The sequence below is a fragment of the Podarcis vaucheri genome (assembly GCF_965113315.1).
Source record: "Podarcis vaucheri genome assembly, chromosome: 3".
NCBI classification, from domain to species: Eukaryota; Metazoa; Chordata; class Lepidosauria; order Squamata; family Lacertidae; genus Podarcis; species Podarcis vaucheri.
The window spans coordinates 44953546-44976294 of NC_138761.1; the positions used below are offsets into that span (position 1 = coordinate 44953546).

The window sequence follows — 22749 nt, forward strand, 5'->3', positions numbered from 1 at the left end:
AACTAAAATAGAATTAAAATAATTTTGTGCTCTGATCTGTATAAGATACAAAACAGAGAGATATAGTATGACTTCAGTGAAGAGGCTTGTGCTTGAAATTTGGATCTCTTCTATCTGTCCTCTTGCATGATCAGGCTATAGATCTGGTCTGCATGTTTTTGTTCCAGATCAGAAAAGCACTTCTCTTATCTTACTCATGAACAATATCACTAGGAAGCACACGTGAAATTAACACTTCTGTGTTCCCAAGTTCTGATTGTCCCATGGGCAATCTTGGAACAAATAAATCACCATACATTGTGATCAACACACAAGGTAGAGTTGCTTACAAGTTTGCAGCCCAACCAGCAATGCATGGAAGCTATTCCTATGAACTGGCACCTTCAGATAGGAGCTTTACACAGAAACTGATACGACTTTTACAAGCATGATATACTTTTTTAAGCCATTATGACTGCTGTGGGGATAGCTCCCATGTTCATACATGTTCAGTGTCTCCATTAAACCCAGGCCTGAATGCTCCAAGGATCCATCAGTGTTATGTTTGATTTGGCCGCTTGAACAACATGAAGGCTGCAAGAGGTACATTTTTGGACACAATTCTCACTAATCTCATGTGTTAAGATGAATTAAATATAAATGATCAAATACAAATACCATCAAAAAATTGAAAAAAGTTAAGGATTAAAAGCAAACACATTTAACAACATTACTTACTTACTTACTTACTTATCACTGATAACAAACTAGGAAACACACAAAAGAAAAACTGATTGCATTTACGAACCAAAAAGCAACAATGGCCATAGTGAAAGACAGACTTAAAATGCCTAAAATGAGACAAGGGCAAAGCAAAACAAGGAAATAATTAGAATAATCCAACAGAGATGAAAATCAAGGCACAAACTGGCAGCGCAGTGTCAACTAAAAGAAAGGAGGCATCTAAAGATTAAGAAGCTGAAAGAAACAGACCTCAGCAATGGAAGAAATTAGGAGATGAAACAGAAAGGGAAGAATCAAAAAGCAAACCAAATGTCTAGCACAAGAAGATGAGGAAAGAAGGAAGTCCAGTAACAAGCAATGAAATGAGTGAGGGAGAGGCAGAGTGGAACAGGACGCAGGAGGGAAAAAATATAAAATACTATTTTTAACTAAGTTAAATTTAATTTGAGAAAATGAGTTAGATTAACTTGAACATTATATGCCAAAAAACCAGGGTGGAATGGAATACCCTTTCCTCAAGCATTTTTGAAGCCTTTCAAAATGAGCTTTATATATAAGCAGTTCACTAATCCAACTGTTTAACTATTATGTGAAACAGCAACTGTTCTCAGCCTATCTGAAAATCTGATACTTTCTGCCCTAGACACCTCTCAAACAAACTAGACTTAGACCACATGGAATGGCTTAATCCTATTGACTCAGGTGGGGTCATCTTATCAGTTAGCTCTTCTCACAGGTGAACAAAGCAAATTTTAGTGGAGGCCTTTGCCCCCAGATTCCCATCATTTATGTTGACTGAGCTTTGTCAATTCTGTTTTCGCCTATCCTCAAACAAACAAACACATGTGTGTGAAGTCTTGCATTGCAGCTATATAAACTAGCAATTTGGTGTTTCCCTTATAGCAGTAAGGTTACTCTGGAGCTGACAGCATGCTTTGCAGATGATAACCTAGACTGATAGATGCTCATAGTTTATTGCCTGCTAGAAAAAAAGTTGTTGAAAAACATATGTACATAAGCATTTTGGGGCACTCACTGCAGTACACTCCACACCAAGTGGCTCTTAGCATGCTAGCCAAGATAAATATCTACTAGCCAAGACAAATATCTAACTGCTGCCCATGCCTCAACTCTTCCTCTCCACATCAAGTTGCTTATTTGTCACATTTATATCCTATATTTCCTCATAGGGCATCATAAATAAGGTTAGGTTTTTTCCCCTACCCTTGGTGGGGAAGATTAAGCAGCATATAAGTTACTTGGCACCAGTAGTGGCTCAAATGGGGGACAGATTTTTAAAACTAATCTTCTGACACCAGTATTGCTGCTGCTCACACGGATCTAGGGTGGGTGTGGAAGGTGGCTATGAGATTTGGGGCTGCACAGCAACACCAGCAAGGGTGCCAGATTGGCTCTGCTAGCATGCCAGAGCAGCCACTACCTCATTAATGCTCCATCCCCAACTAGGTTATGTTAGGAGGACAACTCTGTGGTTGTGCCCAATTGCATTCAGGAGATAGTTTGATGCATCTGATGAAGTGGACTGCAGTAGCCTGTGCTGCAACAAATTTTTTAGTCTTAAAGGTGCCACAAGACTGCCATTTTTTACTCTGTCCAGCCACTTCTGAGCTTCGTTTAAATGGGAAATTGATTGCAGCTTCATAATTTCCAAAGCCCTTGTTCTACATGGTATGACTGTATACGGATATCTTCTTGTCCTGTGGAAGGTGGGGTTGTAATCATGCCACTGGTCCTGCTATCTTCCATATATTAGCCCACACCCATTCATATATTGCTCTGAATGTGTGCCCAGTCACTACTGCCCATTCAGAGTACCATTCAGTCAAGTTGTTTCTACGCATGTAGCCATGATGTGGAAGGCTGAGGAAGTAGAAGGTGCGGGGCCTGTAATCACCACTGTGATTCCTCAAACATCCCCTCCCACTATCCAGTATAAGCAACTCTACCACTGTTCCCCCATCCTCTCCTCTTTCTCCTGCCCCCCTCCCCGCTTGCTATGAAAAAAAATGCTGCTGCTAATTTGATGGTGATGGCGGCAGTCTTTCTGTCTCCGACTCCTCTCTGCCTTACATGGAGGAATGACAGTCACTTTGAAGAGCCCCGCCAGGGTCACATGGCTGGCAGCAGTACCTGAATGGGTGAGCCAACTGGCAAGATCAGTGAGCCGGAGCTCAAGGCTGCTAATCTGCCACCCGCTACATCTGACACCTAAGGCAAATTTGCCCGATGGAAGCACCAGCCGTCACTTAAATGTTTGTATAGGATTTTTGTCTTTCTCTTTTGTATTTCCAGTCAGTTCATTTTCACTGATTATGAAGATGAACAGTCAATAACATCAGTCTCCTGTCTCACTGAAATTTTATTGTTCCAGGAAGCAATGCCTTCTGGAGAACTATTTGACTGGATTTAGAGTCCAGTGATTTCCTTTACAAAATGAGCATCACATGTCAATAGATACAAAGACTTATTATCCCATAAACTGTGGTATGTTGCAAAGCCAGCTATGTATTCAAACAGCATGGCCATTTTACCATTCCCTCAGCATACTGTGGTCTTGTTATAAAGCAAAACCATACTGGATAGACATATACCCTTGAGCCAAACTGAAAGCAACTAGACATATGTTAAATTTCTCGAAGTTACACAGAGGTTCCTTTACAGTTTCAAGTGGCCATCAGTGTTTATGTTTACCCACTAATTGCTGGGGGAAAGTTGTCTGAATGAATTGCTGTCTTAACAAAAGACTAGTTCTTTTAGCAGTCTTGTAACAGTACTCAGCCGACATGGCAGATCTTGGCTGGAATTTAGAAAAAGAAAGAAAGACTCTACAGCTGTGCTTTAACAACTGTCTTATTCAGTAATTTTCAAAATGGGAAAGGCATTATCAGATGAAAGAATTACAGTTAAGATTTTACAGGTGTAAACTGTAAGGTTTAGTACTTTTTACATTGGACCCACATTAGCTTTTGAATCTGTGACTGCCTAGTGGTGGACAAAACGGCGACAACTCCAGATGTCTTTATCAATGCAGATACACAAAAGCATCAATATATTTTATATTCTCAACATATCAGCATATAAAACCATCTATGTATCATTTGCTTAATTTTTAGTATGCAAATATCAATGTGGTCAGAGGTGATTTGTATAATTAACTGAGCCATGACTGTGCAAAGAATCAGATAAATGCTCTTAATTTTCATTTTTACCATCCTGAGAGGTAACATTTAACACCTAAGCTCCATGATTAGCAGGTGATTCGGGAGTCTTCAATTTTGCAGACAAGCAAATGTATTTGTCGAATTGGGGAAATAGACTAGAATGGTGTTTATTGCATTACCCTATCAACCATACCAGCAGACTTGGGGAAATAATAATAAAAAAACCCTCTCTAGTCACTTTAAAATTTGTCCTGTATAATCCAGAACTTGATGTTATTAGGACTAGTATGCCTAGCTTGACAAAACAAGGTTATTTATTCTACTCTCATACAAGTACTGTATTTTTCGTCCCATATGACGCTCCGTCCCATAGGACGCACCTAGTTTTTTAGGGGGGAAATAAAGGGGGGGAAATTGCCGTTATTTCCCCCCAAAAGCAGGTCGGGGAAACCGAACCAGGTCAAGGAACAGCGGGATGACGGCGCTGCGCCTCCCTGCTGTCACCCGAGCTTGTGGGGCTGGCCCATGTCTGCCCGGCGCGAGGGGCGCTCTGCTTCAGGGTGTCCCGCCCGCCGGGCGGCAGGCTGCTATCTGCAGCGTGGGGAGCCCTGCGGGGGCCTCCCGCAGAGCTCCCCACGCTGCGGATGTGTTCCCGAAGAGCCGGGCGCTCTGCTTTCAGCGCGCCCGGTGCTCCGGGAAGCAGGCTGCTATCCGCAGCCTAGATAGCCCTGCGGGAACTCCCGCAGGGCTGCCTAGGCTGCTGATGTCTTCCTGAAGCCTGGAGAGCGAGAGGGGTCGGTGCGTACCGACCCTTCTCGCTCTCCAAGCTTTAGCGAAAGCCTGCATTCGCCCCATAGGACGCACCCAGATTTCCCCTTCATTTTTGGAGGGGGAAAACTGCATCCTATAAGGCGAAAAATACGGTAGATCCTACTGATAATTGTGAAAAATTGAAATATGACATGGATACAGTCATAACAATTCCACCTATTATGTCTGCTGAAAACAGCACAGCCAGAAATGCAGAAATTGCTCCCAGCTGCTAGGCTGTGTTATCTCTTCCTGCATAGTCTAGTTTCTCCATGCAGACACTGGAACATGCATGGCTGAGGATAGGCTGTGGCCACTCGTGTACAAGAGAAAGTGACCGTGTGGTAGAGTTTCAGTGCTTAATAAAAAACAGACTCATGTGAAATCGCCTGAAAACTTTTCAACATTCCTTTTAAATTTATTATCCTCCAGGAGCCTCTCGTGAACAAGCACCCTCTTGTGTAGCGTCCATTCATTTCAGCAGGTTGGCGACATTGGTAGGAAGGAATCACTTGGCTGGCATACTCAGCAATATACGCAGAGCATAAGTTCCCAGGGCATTGTACTCACCCTCCTCTCCACTTTGCAACTGAGAATCATCAGGCCAGGTGGGGCAACGAGAGCAAAATCATGAACCGCAGCCACTCCAGCATCTTTCAAAAGCAGGAGTGGCGTATTTTAATGCCCACACCCAAATAACATGTGAATTGATTGGTTGAAAGAATTCTGCTCTTGGTGGCTGGCAAATTGTTCGTGAGAAGCTAATTTTATTTCTGAGTATTATTCTAGATAAGTTGTCACAATAATATCAAGGTTCTGCTTAAGCCCAGAGATGCTTATCAGTTAAAGTAGGTGGGGCTGACCTGTTTTTCTGTATTCCTTCAGAATACAGAAGGGCACATGCCAGTTGTGGGTGAGGCCAAAGCCAGCAGTAGTGGGACGGACAGAGCCAAAAGTGGGCATGGCCACCTCATTTTCCTTCTCTTTCTACTAACTTCTCTTTGTTTTTGACAGCCCTCACTTCTCTTCTTCTATACCTAGCAGGCTGCCATGGAAAAACAGATCATTCTTGCCAGAGATCTTGTAGAAGGCTTATGGAAGTTTGCCCAGGGCTGCATAATATTAGGCCAAGGGTTGCCTACCCCAGACTTAAAGGGAGGGAGCTGGACCAGGGGATGCATTGTGCCCTAAACATATTGAGGTATGCAGTGCTTTTTTTCTGGGGGAATGCAGGGGTACGCATACCCCTAAACATTTTGTGAATCTAAGTTTGGCCTCATTGAGGAGCAGTAGTTCGATATGAGTAGGAAAATGAGAGTACCCCTAAACATTTTTTTAAGGGAAAAAAGCACGGAAGGTATGTTTTCAAGTATTCAATTCCAGGAAATCAATGGAACTACTCCAGTGTAAGCACTTAGCAGAATGAGTACAATGGCTTGACAGTCATTTCAATAATTTTAGGCTGAATACAAAGGGATAAGATTCAATATTCATTAAGTTCAGAAATTTCCCTGCATGTTGTCCAACATTATGTCTCACATGCAAAATGCAAAATCTAAGCTTAAAAACCTGTAAACAATTTCAAGTTGCTTGTTGCCAGTGCACATTGTCTCTGCTTGCCCTGAAGGAGCAGAAGGCTTATTTGCATGACTTGGCTGACGCCTAAGTAAATATTGAAGCTAAAGCACTAACCAACACTTATGAAGCATTTTATTTTTTTAGTTAACATTACTTGATGGTGGGTTAACTGCAGTTATTGAGAGGTTTGATTCAATCTAGTCAAGAAAATTAGGAGACAATAGCTGTTTATTTCTCTATCCTTTCTCCAATAAAAGGATGAATTCCACAAAAGGCTTTAATGTACAACATAAGTCTCTAATTTTGTGTAATACAGTTTCCCTTTTTAAAAACTGCTGAATGCCCAATGCTATAATTAAAATTAAAGCCATATTCAACTGCTAAAGGGTCGGTTAAAAAAAATCAAACCTACCATTTTTACTCTGAAAAGCCTGAAAACAGACATATTTTAGACTGACAAAAGGCACTCTGTCTGCTAGCTCTGAAATGGGCTTTAGAAATAACAGAGGAAGTGTTATACAGGAGTTGTTAATTTTCTCCCCCACACATTCCAATGGATTCCCCCCCCATCTTATTATGTCATATATTGCAAATTTAAATGTAATGCATTAAGAGAGAGAGAAAGTGAGGGGGGTCCAAAAATTACCCCTATTTCTTAATGTAAGTTTGACAAGTCATCCCACTATATTGCCATTGGATGTAGTTTTTTCAATGGAATACTGTTAGGATTTGCATTCTTTGGACAGCAAGAAACCAAAAGATTTGCCTAAGCCTTATTTAGCTAAACCATCTTGTCCCTCCTACTGTTCAATGTGCACATTCAGCCTCTTAGCAAAATACTGATAGGTTTATTTATTTACGTATTTCTATGCCGCCATATCATAAAATATCATGGCGGTGTGCAGCTATAAAACATAAAACACAATTTAAAACAATAAAAATATACAATTAAAGTGCCCAGTTAATCAATGTTAACATCTGTGTATGCCTTGTTAGCATAAAAAGGCCTTCAAGAGACGTTTGAAAGTCAAAAGGATGCCTGCCAACTCTCTGCTGGAGGAGTGTTCTACAGTATGGGACTGGTGGTACTAAATGCCCAACTTCTAGTGGAGCCCAATTCAGCCTCCGTAACATGGGGAATAAATAGTATAGTATCTTCATTGTATAGACTCATCTCTTACCCCAGCCTCCCTCATTTTAACTAACCCAAGACCAGCCAGCTCTGTACTTGACTAGCATCCATATAACCCTCAGTTGTAAACAACTGTCTGTGTGCTTCAGTGTTTGTTTGTTTGTTTGTTTGTTTGTTTGTTTGTTTGATGATTCACTGTCTTTCAGATTCTTTGAAAGAGAATCTCAAGTCTCCTCACCAGATGCCAGAACGGTATGTTCAACAATGAATGGCAGCCCCGCATCTCCTCCCGTCTCCTTGGAAATGATTAGTAGATGTGACATCATTTCCTGCCCTGCAAACATCTTCCAGTTGGGTGGTATTCAACTGAGTGGACCCATTGACATTGTTGGATCTAGCTTAAGTCACGTTCAGTGCTTTTTTCAGGGGGTACTCAAGGATAAGCAGTACCGGCACCCCTTTTTTGTTGTTAACACTACTCTGAGCATAACGTTATTGACTACCACCCATGAAGTATAGCAGGGCAAAGGCACTGGCAAATCTGGGCTGAGGATACTCATGCCATGAGTCTTTGGCATAAAGTTCCTGGCCAGGTGCTTCATGCAGCCAGTGGTCAGTTGTGCGGCAGCTGTAAGGTGGGCGGGCTGTATCCTGAAGGGTTATGGAGTCAGGTACAAGTGAGCATCAGCACTGCTGATCAGATGTTTGGTGGCTGCAAGTAGGGAGACAGTTGTGCGGATACACCTCAAGCACCTGAACAGCGGTCATGAATTATTTCCTTTCTTTCCTAGCAGCCTTATTGGGGGGAGGATGAGAGAGGCCAGCTGTGATGGCAGCTCCCCCCACCAGACACTGCCAACACAGCTGGCCTCTTTCCTCCTACCAGCCCTCATCCCACCCCAGTAAAGCTGCATCTCCTCACTGCAGGGGCTGTTCATGTGCTTACCCTGCTGCCAGCTTCCAGCACATTCGCATATGAGCTAGTCTTCTGTTTGCTCCCATTTGGTGCTGGAAAGACACCATCACACTCCTACAGATCAATGTGACTTTTCAAGTTCTAGGAAAACTCATAAACAAACACAAGTGTTGTTTTTTTATCTCTCACTATCATTTTAAATGGGTGCAGGGTAATGGAAAGAAGCAAAATTGCATGTTGCTCTAGATCCAGCAAATCATACAAGAAGAATTACCAACAAAAGAAGAATGGAGGATGGAATTGATGGACTATGCAGAACTGGATAAATTAACAGAAAGGATTCAAAACCTGCGGCACCAGAGATTCTTAGAAGACTGGAGTAAATATACGAACTATTGGAAAAGTAATTGTAATGAACAGATTACATTGGTAGGATTGCAAGACGTTTTGTAAGGATGTTTATTTGAAATATTGCAAGAAAGACTGTGAGGAGAATTATTAGTTAATGATCATTAAGAGTAATAGAGAAATTAAAAAATGCAGAATAAGTGATAAAGAACGAAAAATCATCATAGGTGTTGACAGAAGTCTAAAAATATTGTATAAGATAAGAAGTTATGTTATATGATTGTTGGAAATGTATGTTAAAAAAACTAATAAAAATGTATATTAAAAAATCCAACAAATCATTCCACTTAAAACTTCGTCATGGAGCAATGAACATATCAGCCAATCCTTTTATCGGTCTTTGAAGTGTTAGCCTTAGACCTGGATGCCCACAGTCCCTGGCACATCAGAGCTGCAGAGAACAAGCAAACTTTCCATCTTACCTGGCAAAAAAGGAAGCTGCCACTGAGGTGCCTGTTGACGTGTCACTGGCAACACAGGTGCTTTGGGAAGCAGGTAAGCTGTACAAGGAGGGTTTATCGGCATTGTAGCGGTTCAGCGCAGCTTCAGTCAATCCCTCTCGGCCAGTCTCGGTCATCAACTGGGAAATCTGAAGGAGGAAAAAAGGTACAGGCTCATTGGGTGCTATTTCACCTGACCACTACATATTTTGGAAGAGTATCGCATTCAGCACACTTCTGTGACCTTTTAAATGCATTTACTGGCTCTGCAATCCAGTTCTGTGGCACTTTGTCTAAGACTTTACCTCATTTCCATTAAAAGTAATGAGATAAAATCACCCCCTGACATTGTAAGTTTCCTTTATGGCTCTGGAGTTCCTTCTGTTTGGAGGAGAAAGTGTAAACCATTATCCTTGCTTCATTTGAGCACAGTGGGGAACTCGGAGGCATTAGTCAAAGCCTACTTATTAAAGGAAATCTGTACAAACATTCGCCAGTGTGGCAACGTTGCCGTGCATAATGCAAGTCAAAATGGGTGTTTGAGAACCGGACGTACCAAGCATCTCCATGTATTCCAAGCATTTAAGAGATGTGACTCTGACTCAAGCAAGATGTTAATGTGTATTTTTCATACTACTGCCTGCAATTTCTTACGGGATAAAAAGAAATCAAAAGTAATTGAATCTAAAAAAAACACCAACCTATACAGTCCTGTAAAATGCTAATTAACATAAATCTTTCTCATACATGTCAAATGGCATTGTCAGCATCTGTCCCATTTGCACCTCTTTCTCCCCAGCACCGCCCCCAATTTCCCCCCTCAAAAGCAAAATTGCCTGCAATTTCTATTTATGCTGTGTAAAAAGTGACTGGCTCTTCATACCAGAATGCAAGGTTAAAAAAATTAAAAGCACTTCCCGTACTTGGCCAGGTCTATGGTAGCATTTATTTCCTGGTTGGTTTGCTATGTAGTTGTGCACCAGATGCTTAATAGACAATATATTTTCTTAGAAGGCCAGGTGTTACCCATTTGATGAACCTCATGTGCCTGTTTAGTAAAAGGTTTGGCATCCTCTCACTGATTCAGGCAATCTGACATCCTGAATATCTTAAACCTGACAGGTGACCAGAGCCCTGGCAAAACAGGCTAGTATATAAGAAGTATATTCTCATCTATATGCCAAAATACTTTCTGTTTCTTATCAGGTCCACTTTTTTGGGGGGGAGGCACTCTTATTATCAGCACCCTCCTTTTACAGCTACTACTATGACCTACTTGTACCTTCATCCTACACTTACTTAGTTACTTATTATTTATTGAAGTGATATACCACCCATCATCCAATGATCACAAGGTGGTTTACAGTACAGGTAGCCCCCCGTTTATGTGCATTCAATATGTGCAGAACCGTGTATACATGTATTGCACTGCATACCTGGAAGTGACCTGGAAACGTCATAAAGAGGTCACTGAAATGTCACTAAAAGGGCAGAACCGGAGTGGGGAAGGGGTGTTTCAGGCTTTTGCAATGGGTTTCAATTCTAAGTGATTTCACCAATGTGCACAGTGCCTCGGAATGTAACCCCCCATATATGGGGGGGTGGGGGGCTGCCTGTATATATTTACATAGAAAACAGTTGCCTTGCTTTCCGTGGATTGCATTTCCAAGTAAATCTGCTTTGAACCTCAAACCAACTGTACACTGAACACACATTTCTGTCCTGATTCCCAGTACTTTTGTGTTGTTGTTGTTTTAGACCAGTGGTGTAGTGGTCCAGGCTCATGGGGTTTGAAAGACCTATTACTATTGCTGCAGCAATCAGTCCACAGTGGGAACTACAGTGGTACCTTGGGTTACATACGCTTCAGGTTACAGACTCCGCTAACCCAGAAATAGTACCATGGGTTAAGAACTTTGCTTCAGGATGAGAACAGAAATTGGGCTCCAGCAGCGCGGCAGCAGCAGGAGTCCCCATTAGCTAAAGTGGTGCTTCAGGTTAAGAAGAGTTTCAGGTTAAGTACGGACCTCTGGAACGAATTAAGTACTTAACCCGAGGTACCACTGTAAACAGAATGAAAAAATATTTCCTCCTCTGAGGATGGGAAAGAGGTTACTAGGACAGATTGGCCATTGGACCTTATCTTGCATTCTTCCTCTCATCTAATTCAACTGGGGTCACCGTTAAAAAATGAATCTGTTCACACAAAAGATCAAGAACTGACATATCTTCCCATTGAACAATGGAACAGATAAGTCAAGCTGCAAACAAACTGACTTATCACTATTGCAAGCTGAAGTGCCGCATGACATACTCTCAACAGCAATTCCCACAGATGAGCTAAGCAATATTACTCAGCTTTTATTGGGATTCCACAAAGAAGGATTAAAATTAGGAACTATTTAGCCACAAGTGTGGACTTTGCTATTTGGCCTTGGGCAGCACACAGAAACAAGCTTTATCCACAGTGAGACAGATGCATGTCAGGTTGACTTAAGTGACATTTCTGGATGCCACAGGAAATAAGGGTTGTGTGTGTGTGTGTGTGTGTGTGTGTGCGCGCGCGCGCGCTTAATATGAGTAAATAGAGAACCAGGCACTGGATTGCAAATTTTCCCCAGAAGGAATAGTCCATAATTTCTGCAAATTAGCTTGAAAACATTATATACTTCAGTCTAAACCAAAAGAAAAATATGCCCATATTCTCCTCTCACTCTGTGGAAAATAGAATAGCAAAATACACACGCAAAGACTTTTCATAAAAGAATTGCTCAGTCTTCTGATATCGTTCTGAAAGCATGCTGCAGTTCAAAAAGGAAATCAGACAAATAGTTTCTCTATTCCCTCACCCATGTGTTCCGCCAGCAAGCTCATTCTTTGTGTGCAAAGATTTAGAATAGGTTAATGGGATAAGTTTTGAGTGGGGCCTTTGTTAATGTATTGGCAGCACATCACTGCCTAGATCAGCAACAATAGACAAAACATAACAGAATGCAATTCTTTCATGCTGTATAATAATAACAACAAACACTTCTAAGTGCCTGTGGACAACACATATGTTCTTCCCAAATTCACATTCCTTGTTCTGTCTTGTGTGAAGTATAAAAACCACACACCCTTTCTCCACCTATTGCCTTCCAGCTTGACAATAGCAGTCATTGAACATTGGTTTCTTTTAAGATCCTGTGGGATGACTGGGTACAGTGAAATTTTTTGACGCAGGCAGACACTGCTATACAGATCTACCAAAAATAAATAAATAGTCGCTGGGGTATTTATAATATAATTTGATGACAGGTATCATTAGTAAGCAGCAATGTATTAACAACAGGTCACAACCACAGTGGCAAAATAAGTAATATGTGAAACAAGAAATCTCAATGCTTTTTTGAAAATAACTTTGCATTATTTGTTCCCAGCATTTGGCTCAACTTGACCCCCGTCATATCCTACCTCTCTTGACATAAAATAGGTGCCTCTGTCCCTCATCTGAAGCAGTTTGACCTTGCAGTAACAGAGGCTTCGAACTGTCACCATCACAGCACCCCCAAGTGGCTACATTTAGGTACTTGGTACTTTGGAAAGCTTTCTTGGGATATACAGTGGTGCCCCGCAAGACGAATGCATCGCAAGACGGAAAACCCGCTAGACGAAAGGATTTTCCATTTTTGAGCTGCTTCGCAAGACGATTTTCCCTATGGGCTTGCTTTGCAAGACGAAAACGTATTGCGAGTGTTCCGGTTTTTTTCCGCTCCCCCCCCTTTTTCTAAGCCGCTAATAGCCTTTTAGCCGCTAATCCACTAAGCCTTTAATAGCCGCTAAGCCTTTAATAGCCGCTAAACCGCTAATAGCGCTAAGCCGCTAAGCCGCTAATAGGGTTGCTTCGCAAGACAAAAAAACCACTAGACGAAGAGACTCGCGGAATGGATTAATTTCGTCTTGCGAGGCACCACTGTACCACGCAGTCATGTTTTTGAGATTTTTCTCTACAACAGTGAGGTCTAGAAACTTTATTTGAAATAATTAAAGCTGCTATTTACGGGGTTATAGCTAACAACTTGAACATAATCTTTTCCCCATTTAGGGCAATTGGTTGTTCCATTATTCTATTTATATTCCACCTTTCCTCCAAGGAGTTCAGGACAGCAAACATAGTTCTATCCCTCCCCACCTTATCTTCATAACAAAGTGAGCGGTGGTGACCAGTCTAAGGTCACCCAGTGAGCTTCATGGCTAAGTAGGGATTTGAATCCTGGTCTTCCAACAGTGTAAACACTATACCATACTGGCTCTCTAAGTAATGGTACAGTGCTTTTTCCTTGTGTTCAGAGCACTTAATATGCAGTAAACCTTACAATCATCCTATAAGGTAGGCCAGTATTATCAGCATACTACTGGTGGAGACCGACAGTAGTTTGCCTAAGGTAAGCGAGATAGTTCATGGCTTAGCTATATTTGAAATAGAATCTTTAAGCTTATTATTATTATTTATGTTTTTATCGTGGCCAGTCTGCCAATGGAGCCCAGGGCAATAAAAATATATATTAATAAACAATAAAAATAAAACAAAACGTATTTTAAACATTTAAAAACAATTTAAACCCATCTAAAACCATTTCAAAACCTATATTGTCAGCTATCTTTCAACATGTATGAGTTAATGCAACATTCAGAAGCACAATTATCTTCTTTGTTAATTTTTAAAATATAATTTAAAGTAATTATTTTGTGGCTCTTCCAGCTAGAAATGCTGGACCCCCATCTTATAACTTTAAGATGGTGGTGAAGGACACATTAGCTATCCCGGATTGCAACCATTTCCCATGTGTTTCCATCTCTAAAAACGAGTTAGCTGATTTTGCAAAAAGAAAACAAAATACCAAAAAGCCTGTTATGACAAATTGCTTGTGTGTTTTTTTTAATCCTAGTATTAGGATCACATTTAATTGCTGAGCACTACAGTACATGCCTCCTATTTCATAATGGATGAAAAGTTCATTTCCATGGATGAAAAACATTTGGGATGTAATGGTCAGTCTGATCAGTTTCAGCAGCTCATCAACGAATAGAAGCGATAAGGAAATTGTTCTATCATTGTGTATAACTCAACAGGAGCCTGTACTGAAAATTCTCAGATGCAACTGATAGTGTATTCAGAAACAGAAGCCTTCCCAGCCACTAAAAGATATTAATTGTTTTCCAAGAAAGTGATAATAGAAAACTCTCACACAAATGAACATCTAACTTTATTGACCAAGCCCTACTATCTTCCAGAATAAACTAGTAGCTTCATCAAATATTAAAATCTTAATGTGTTTTTTTTAAACACACACACACACACACACTTCCAATGGAAGACATACAGTACTGAAATGCCTCTCAACAGTGAGGCTATGCTGTCAGCAGCTAAATCCAAGGCTAATGCTGGTATAATGTACTTGCAATTCTATGCACACACCGTAGCAAAGAAAAGAGCAAAGAAGTAGCAATAGAGACAAGAGATAATGTGGCAATGCCAGCAGCCACTCGCATGGTATCCCTGGCAACTCTACTACCACACACCAATTGCAATGTTTTGCACCAATGATGTCTAGCCACAAACTGGGAAGCACCAACGGCAGAAACAGCATAAGAACATCACCCCACTCAGTGCTCTGGTGGAGGGAGCAACTTTGCAGCCTGAGGGCCACATTCTCCCATGGGCAACCTTCTGGGGTGGGTGTCACTTACAAGTGGTGGATGTGGAAGAGGAATGTGTGGCTAAGAACATGGTACTGTCCAAAGAAGACAAGCAAGAAGTATGTTCACACTTCGTGGATGAATTCTGTTGATGTAAAATCAGTGGAGGGGAGCCTGTGAGGGGTGTGGCCTAGTAAACCTGGCCTGGACAGAGTCCTACAGGTCAGATGGAGAGGGCTGGAAGATCTTGATTGGCACCTGTGCCTGAGGTTCTCCACCCTAAAGAAAAAGAAGAGGAGGAGTTTGGATTTGATATCCCGCTTTATCACTACCCGAAGGAGTCTCAAAGCGGTTAACAATCTCCTTTCCGTTCCTCCCCCACAACAAACACTCTGTGAGGTGAGTGGGGCTGAGAGACTTCAGAGAAGTGTGACTAGCCCAAGGTCACCCAGCAGCTGCATGTGGAGGAGCAGGGACATGCACCCGGTTCACCAGATTACGAGTCTACTGCTCTTAACCACTACACCACACTGGCTCTAAAGTACACATACAATCTTTTCACACACACACATACAAAATATTAGTGAGCTCTCAGGTAGAAACCACAGCAATGCTACTGACAGAGGCATCCCATGGCCCAGCAGTCAAGAGATACGCATGGAGACGACAGTGGTTTCTCAGAAGAAGTGTTTTTGAGTCCTGCTGGGATGTCAATGACCACATGCACATAGCTAATGATAGTGAATGCAATGCACATATATTGGCGTCAAACGGAGGGGAACAAGCCAACCTTTTGCAAGGGAAAGGGAAGGTGTCCACATGGATAAGGAAGAATGAAAGATGCAATGGGATACAGGAGATGCTGGTCTGAGTCCCACCAGAGGAGATGTGAATGTGGTCTCTAGGAGCAAATGCATACCTTTGATGGTGGTGGGGAATCCTTACAGGAACAAGAATTTTGAATAGAAAGGGTAGGGATGGGAAGAACAAACACATAGCCATAAGACCAGATAGAAAAAAGATCCACAAAGGGGCTTTTGTGTCTCTTAGAGCCATGCCCCTGTTACACCCTCTTTTTCCTTCCCTTTCTCCTCACAGACCCAGCCATATGGAAGAGGACTAAAGAGGATTCACATGGAGCCACAGGTCAGTACAAATTTAGGAAATGAGAGATCTTAGGTTTGATCCCTGGCATAGAAAATTGTTGGGGAAGGCGCAGACCCACACACCTGACAGTATAGTCAATCCGTGTGACTGCAACATGAAATCAGTAACCTCCCTCAGAACTGAGTGTGATGAGCTGCATGCCTGAGTGACTCTGTCCATGTGATGGGAAGCAAAGGAGAGAAGAAGAACTTTGTTGCAAAATTTAAAGCCAACCAACCGAATCCGTTGGTCTCAGATTTACATGCAAATTGGAATGCTGCTATTATTCTGATTACACCCTTCTTTGAATTTTGTGGTGTAGTTTCGGTTTTTAAAAATGCACACCTTAGGGAGAAATAGGCTGAAAAGTATCGTTCTCTCCTCGGCATAGCAGGTTGATTTCAAATGTTATGTTGCCCACCTAGCGACTGAAACTATCACCTCACACCTGCGTATTTGACATAAAGCCACCTCAGGAAAGCATTTCAGATTATTGCCTTTCATCAGCTCAAGCAGATGCCCTCAAATGGGAGCCAAGTTGAACTATCCTAGGAAATTACTTGTTTCTCCTCACTATGCGTTTTGACATGAAGCTACTATTTTCAATATGAGAATTAAACCTCACTTTTCACAGAAGTTTTGGACTAAACCAATGTTTTTGGAAAACTGAGTTGTAAGATCAGTTATTAAACCCATATTTTTGTTAATGTTTTTGCTGTTTTGTATCTGTTTTTAGCTCTTATATGTTGTACATCATCTTGTCCCATGTGGAAGGCAATTAAAGAACAACAGCAGCAACATGTGCGAGCTCCCCTTATTCTCCATTCAATCCAGAGATTGCATACCTCTGCATGGAGATATGCCAGTCCTAGCTTCATATAAGCACATGAAGTGCAAGTGAGGTGCCCACTCTCCTACTTTCCCTTCCAGAAGGCTGTGTAATGTCACAGGGGATGCGAAAGCCTGAAAACAATATAGTTTTCTCTTGGAAATTATATCACGCCTAGGTCTGGCTAGTACATCTTGCAAAATCCATGTGCACCACTTGGAATAAAGATGAGCAAATAAATGATAATAGTTTCTTTTGAACCTCCCATTCTTCAAAATAATTCAGTAAGAAAAACCTTTTCTCTCCACTTACTTTGCACCCCACTCCAGAAATAACTAAATCTTTAATGCACACAGGTTTCTTCTAATGGTTAGCTACCTCACAGAAGACAAGCAGAATTTGATCAATGTAAGCGGGTGGATTAAACACTCGTGATTTATTCGTTCCCACCATCTTCAGACTGTTACTCACATGGCCATAAAAGTATTTCAACTTCTCCTGTAGCTAGGGATGGAGGGGAAATTCAATTCAGTACACATTTAAAGGAGAACCTATCATATTTGCTTTTTCAGAAACAATATGCAAACCAAAACACAGCTATCATTTGAAATACACACGTATCTGAATTTTGCAATGCAGTTCTCCAACCAATGTTTTCACAAATGAATATATTAGGGGGGAGTGTGCACAAAAACAAATATACATTGGCAAAAGTAACATACAAAAATGCATTCTGTTAGGGAAAGCAGAATTTGCAATTTGCAGAATTTGGCATTTGCAAAAAAAATGCTGTATTAGTCAAAACTGCATTTAAAATATTCACTGAAATTTTCATGCTGCAATTGGCTGCAAATGTGGAGAACGTAATTTAAGATTGGGAAAATGAGAAACTGAGGGAACCAGAATGATCATTACATCCTTACCTGTCACACAAGTATTTTCCATTTGCAATTGGTTTGGTGAGTTGTACAACCCACAGAGGAACAACCCAGACTAATGGTCCAGGTTATTAATGTGAAGGTGCAAGCGGTCCTATAGGGGAGCAGGAATGCAGGGGACACGAAGCTGTGGTCCTTCTTCTCACATATGTGTACATTTTATTAAATTGGAGAACTGCATCCCAAAAATTCAGAGAAGTGCAAATTTCCTAGAATAGCTGTGTTTCAGTTCACATATTTGCTTGAGAAGTGTAAATTAGGTAGACTCACTTAAAAATCAACCAGATTCCCCCTTTCCCTATTCTATTTAGACAGATTGTGTGAAAAAGCCTCCAGTTGTTATCATTTTGAGGCTGCTTTCCTGGGCTCAGACTCCCCCCCCCCCGCCACCTTCCCTCACAAGCAGAGGTTCAAATTGGACAGGAATTGGATGAATTATTTTCTAACACCTTTTGAAAGAAGAACACTGTGGGGCTTCAGCAGCATGCCTTAATAATAAAATAGCTCTGACTCTGCAGAGTTTTAACCTAGACTCTATAAACAAATTGCTTTTCATCAGTTCTATAAATGCAATTTCTTCATTCTCACAATTACCTATTTAAGATGTATAGCTATAGAAATTACATTTTTGTAAAGAAACTATGATTTCCTAACACATAAGCACTCTAAACACTCTGAATAGGGCTAGCATCTACACTTGAGGGAAGAATCAGGTTTGTACCTGATGGCTATGCTCTGGCCTCCTATTCATTGATCTGCTGTGTGAAGAGAGTTACACATTTACACACCGTATACAGGTTGGCTCTGTATACAGTGGTACCTCTGGTTATATACTTAATTTGTTCCGGAAGTCCGTTCTTAACCTGAAACTATTCTTAACCTGAAGCACCACTTTAGCTAATGGGGCCTCCCGCTGCTGCCGCGTCGCTGCCACACAATTTCTGTTCTAATCCTGAAGCAAAGTTCTTAACCCGAGGTACTATTTCTGGGTTAGCGGAGTCTGTAACCTGAAGCGTATGTAACCTGAATAATAATAATAATAATAATAATAATAATAATAATAATAATAATTTATTTGTACCCCGCCCATCTGGCTGGGTTTCCCCACCCACTCTGGCCGGCTTCCACAAAGACCAACCAGAAGCGTATGTAACCCGAGGTACCACTGTACAGGGCCCTTTATTTTGCACCAAGTTAATCAACATGTAGGGGTCAAATACAAGGCTTGCTACTGCATATCAAATCCCTCTCCACAGCTCGTTCTGTCCCTGCTCAGAATATCTGATGTAGCCAACGGCTTTGTGTCTGCCAGATCAATAAGGATTCCATACTTTCAAACCCACTGATTAAATTTTTTGCCTTTGTTGTCTCGGTGACTTTCTTGTGCTTTTATTAAAAGTCTATTGGATTTTCGGAAGAATAGTAAGTAAGCAAAATGTCAGTACACAAATAGTACCAGTGACACCTTCTTTAAGTAAGCATATCCCATGAACCCTTAATCCCTTGTCCCTCTGCTCCAGAATTCAATAAAATAAATAACAAGAATTTAAAGCAGAAATAACTTTCCCTGGAAGTGATGAACAATACAGACGTGTGAGTTTTTTCTAATCAGGACACCATATGCTCTGTAATGGTGATGATGATCATGCTAAGAGCTGAAATGATGCAGAATGTGCATGAGTTGCAATGCTCAAACCATGAACAAAATATAATTCTTTTAGAGTTGTACGCAGTTGCTTTTAAACCATCTTGATGAGGGGTTCCTGTTTGTTTGATCCTCTAATGAGGGTAGCTAACCTGTGGCCCTCCGGATGTTGTCAGCTGCCATCAGCCCTAGCCAGTCAGAGGTGATGGGAGTTGTAGTTCATCAATCTCTGGAGGGCCAAAGGTAAGCTACCACTGCTCTCTAACATTTCTCAGTTGTCCTCATTATGCAGTCAGCAACACTAGACCTGCTATCTAGCATGGGGGTGCTAAGAAGGCAAACATATGATCATTACTGTTCCGAATAGAATGATAGATATTGGAAAGTGGAAAGTTTCTTCAGACCCTGATAGGTGGGCATGGACAATTTTAGTCTAAATCAAGGGTGTGAATCAGTATGAGTCTTTCCACAATTGTGGAGCTGCTCTCCCCTAGAGATGTAAAGCTGTTTCACACATTACATGTCAGTAAACCCACTGACTACACTCAGCTGACAACTTCAGTTATCCCTTGTTCCTCAACAACTGTACCTGTATGATACACATATTTGCAAACATTAGCTTACTGCATTTATGCTTTCTATTTTTAGATGTACATTTCTACGGTTTAATTATACACCCCCAAAAGTTGACTGCTATTATCATATCCCTAACATTACCATAGCTTGACAAACTTTCCAAAGCTTTTATTTTTTTATTTTTTACTTAGTAATCAAGGCTGGATATGGAGAAAATATTTGTCACTGTTTTTATATTGCTCTGTTTTATTGTTTTGTTTTGTTTTAGTTATTCAGTTGTTCATTATTGTGAGCTTCCAGAAAAGCAAGTCAGTGCAATTTTTACATGCATTGTATATTTAAAAAATAAATTCATGATTAACTGTTATAAATGCCCTCTAATGGACCTTCATTTGGGGATATGGCAAATTTGAAAAGCAAACCATTAAATAAGATATACTTACAGCTTACAGCTTCTCTATCACCTCCACCACCACCCTTCTCTTTAGAGGCAGAAATTCTGAACCACCACTGATGCTGTTCAATATGAAATGCCTTCAGAACAGTCACACTGACTTGCACAACTTTTGTCTAAAGTATTTTAATATATAATTAGGTATTTCACTTATCTGCACGCAAGCTGTCAGCTAGTAGCGTCAGGGCATTGTAAGAAGTTGAGATCTTACTGTAACTGCTGCCACATCACAAGAAGCAATCTGTAAGCCATTGACCTTTCGCTTCCCTGCTGACAGGAATGGCACCAGGAGCTACCCAAGTGTGTCAATGTGTAGCCTCTGCTTAAATGGCATGACTGAGCCAGGGAACAGCTTCCTTCTAATCTCCAGTAAGATGGTAAGCAATATAAAGAACTAGCGTCTCTTCATACAGGCAACATTTTAAACTGCATCATTAGTCTTTATTTAAAAGATATATGACAAACTTCTGCCACAGCGAGAGTGGCAGGAAGAAAATTGCTGTTCTCTGGGTTCAAAACAGCCTTGTGAAAAGACAGCAGCTTAATGCAGAAAACAGTGAAGGTCTATTCCCTAATTTTTTTTCTGTATTAACTCCAATGAGCAGAAAAGAGCTCCCTCTTCACCTTTCCCAGAGCTGGATATTCATCATATCTTACACACAAAAATGAAATCATTAGGCACATATTGCTTTCCTGAGGAAAACTGCCAAGTTTCAGGTACCTGCTCAGTTTTAATTAGTACTTTTGGCTGCAATCCTAAATGCACTTACAAGGAAGTAAGCCCCATTAGAAATCATTGGATTTACTTCTGAGTAAACATGCAAAGGATTGTTATTCCACACGTGTTCCCTCTCCCTCCACCAGATGTTGCTCTGCAGGTCAGCAAACTTAGTTTTCCCTTCTACTAACATTTCTAATGCCAAAGGCACTTAGTTAATATCTCAAATCCACTTAAACCTCAGGGTACTTTTGTTATGTTTCCCCTCATTAAGACCAACGGACAGGATAATTCCCCTCCCAGCCAAAAAATGATGTTTACAAGCAATATATTCCTGGAAGTGCAGACAAAAGAAATGTGAACAATTGGGAAGGGTGTCAGCATCCCAGTTATACATATATTGTGCCTTTACATACCATATGACTCAGAATGCAGGACTTTTTTTTTTTTTTACAGTGGGGGAAATTACTATTACCATTGGGGCTTCTGTGGAGCAAACGTCCGGACAGTAAAACCCAAGAAAGCAGAAGGAGTGGGATACCCAATATGCCCCAAATGGAGGCACTCTGAATCTCAATGTCCTACAATCACCAGTGGGCCATCAAGAATGAAAATGACATTGAGCTTGAAGAAAAGCTCAAACCCAATGGCACAAAACTCACTTGGCAGCACAAGGAATCCCATAGAATCATAGAGTCATCTAGTCAAACCCCATGTATGAGTCCTACTTATTACAAGGAATTATAACCATAAATACAGTCAGGATTAGGACCCCACGATTATACCAGAGTGGGGAAGGCAGGATGTGCATTTACATCTTTATTTGCTGCCTGGAAAACTGATGCAATAACCTCCATATACCCGCTCCTAGTCTAGCTACTTTCTGGACAGCTTGTATACTGTTCAACACTAGGCCTACTGACTGCTGACACTGTTGGACAGCTCCAAAGTGATGCCTGAAAGGCCAGAATGGGACACAATATCTTCAATCTGGCCCACAGCTTTCACAAATTTCCCAGAAACCAAACCTTTATGTGTCTCATAGGGGGCAGGTAATTTCATGATCTAACTGGTAGCTGTCACTGCTTGCAGCAGTAGAAGGTTTTCAACACTGTGATACATCACCAGCTAAACATTGTGATATACTGATATATCATGATGTATGGATTAAGTATCGAGCTATGTAGAGGCATTGGCTGGCTTCATGGTTTTTCCTGTGTTGTGGTTTTTGCACAGCACACACACACATCATGATTCGTGATATATTACCAGGTTAAACATTATGAAACCGATATCACAATATGGACTTCAAACCGGTTTGGGGCGATATATCAATATATCGCTCAGCTGTAGTTATGGCCTTGCTCCAGAGCGTTCCCTTTTACTTCAGATTCAAGAAAGTACTTACACATCTGGTCAACCAATCTGAACTGACAACCAGCACCAGCATTAGAAGTAGCCACCAAACATTTTATCTGCATGTTCCTTCCATCCCAATTTGCAACACAGATGTTAGACTTGAGACAGACTATGACATTACAGTTCACAATGAGCCACAAGTAGAGGCAGTTTCTT

General features: G+C 41.1%; 1 protein-coding gene across 5 annotated transcripts in view; it reads right to left on the reverse strand.

The window, feature by feature from the left end:
- Window positions 1-22749, reverse strand: part of KIF26B (kinesin family member 26B) — a 271678-nt gene that overhangs the window by 139964 nt on the left and 108965 nt on the right. For all 5 annotated transcript variants that reach the window (XM_082214955.1, XM_082214954.1, XM_082214957.1 and 2 more), the window contains one exon: window positions 9172-9338. In XM_082214955.1, coding sequence (XP_082071081.1) covers window positions 9172-9338 — 167 coding nt within the window. The remainder of the gene's footprint in view (window positions 1-9171; window positions 9339-22749) is intronic.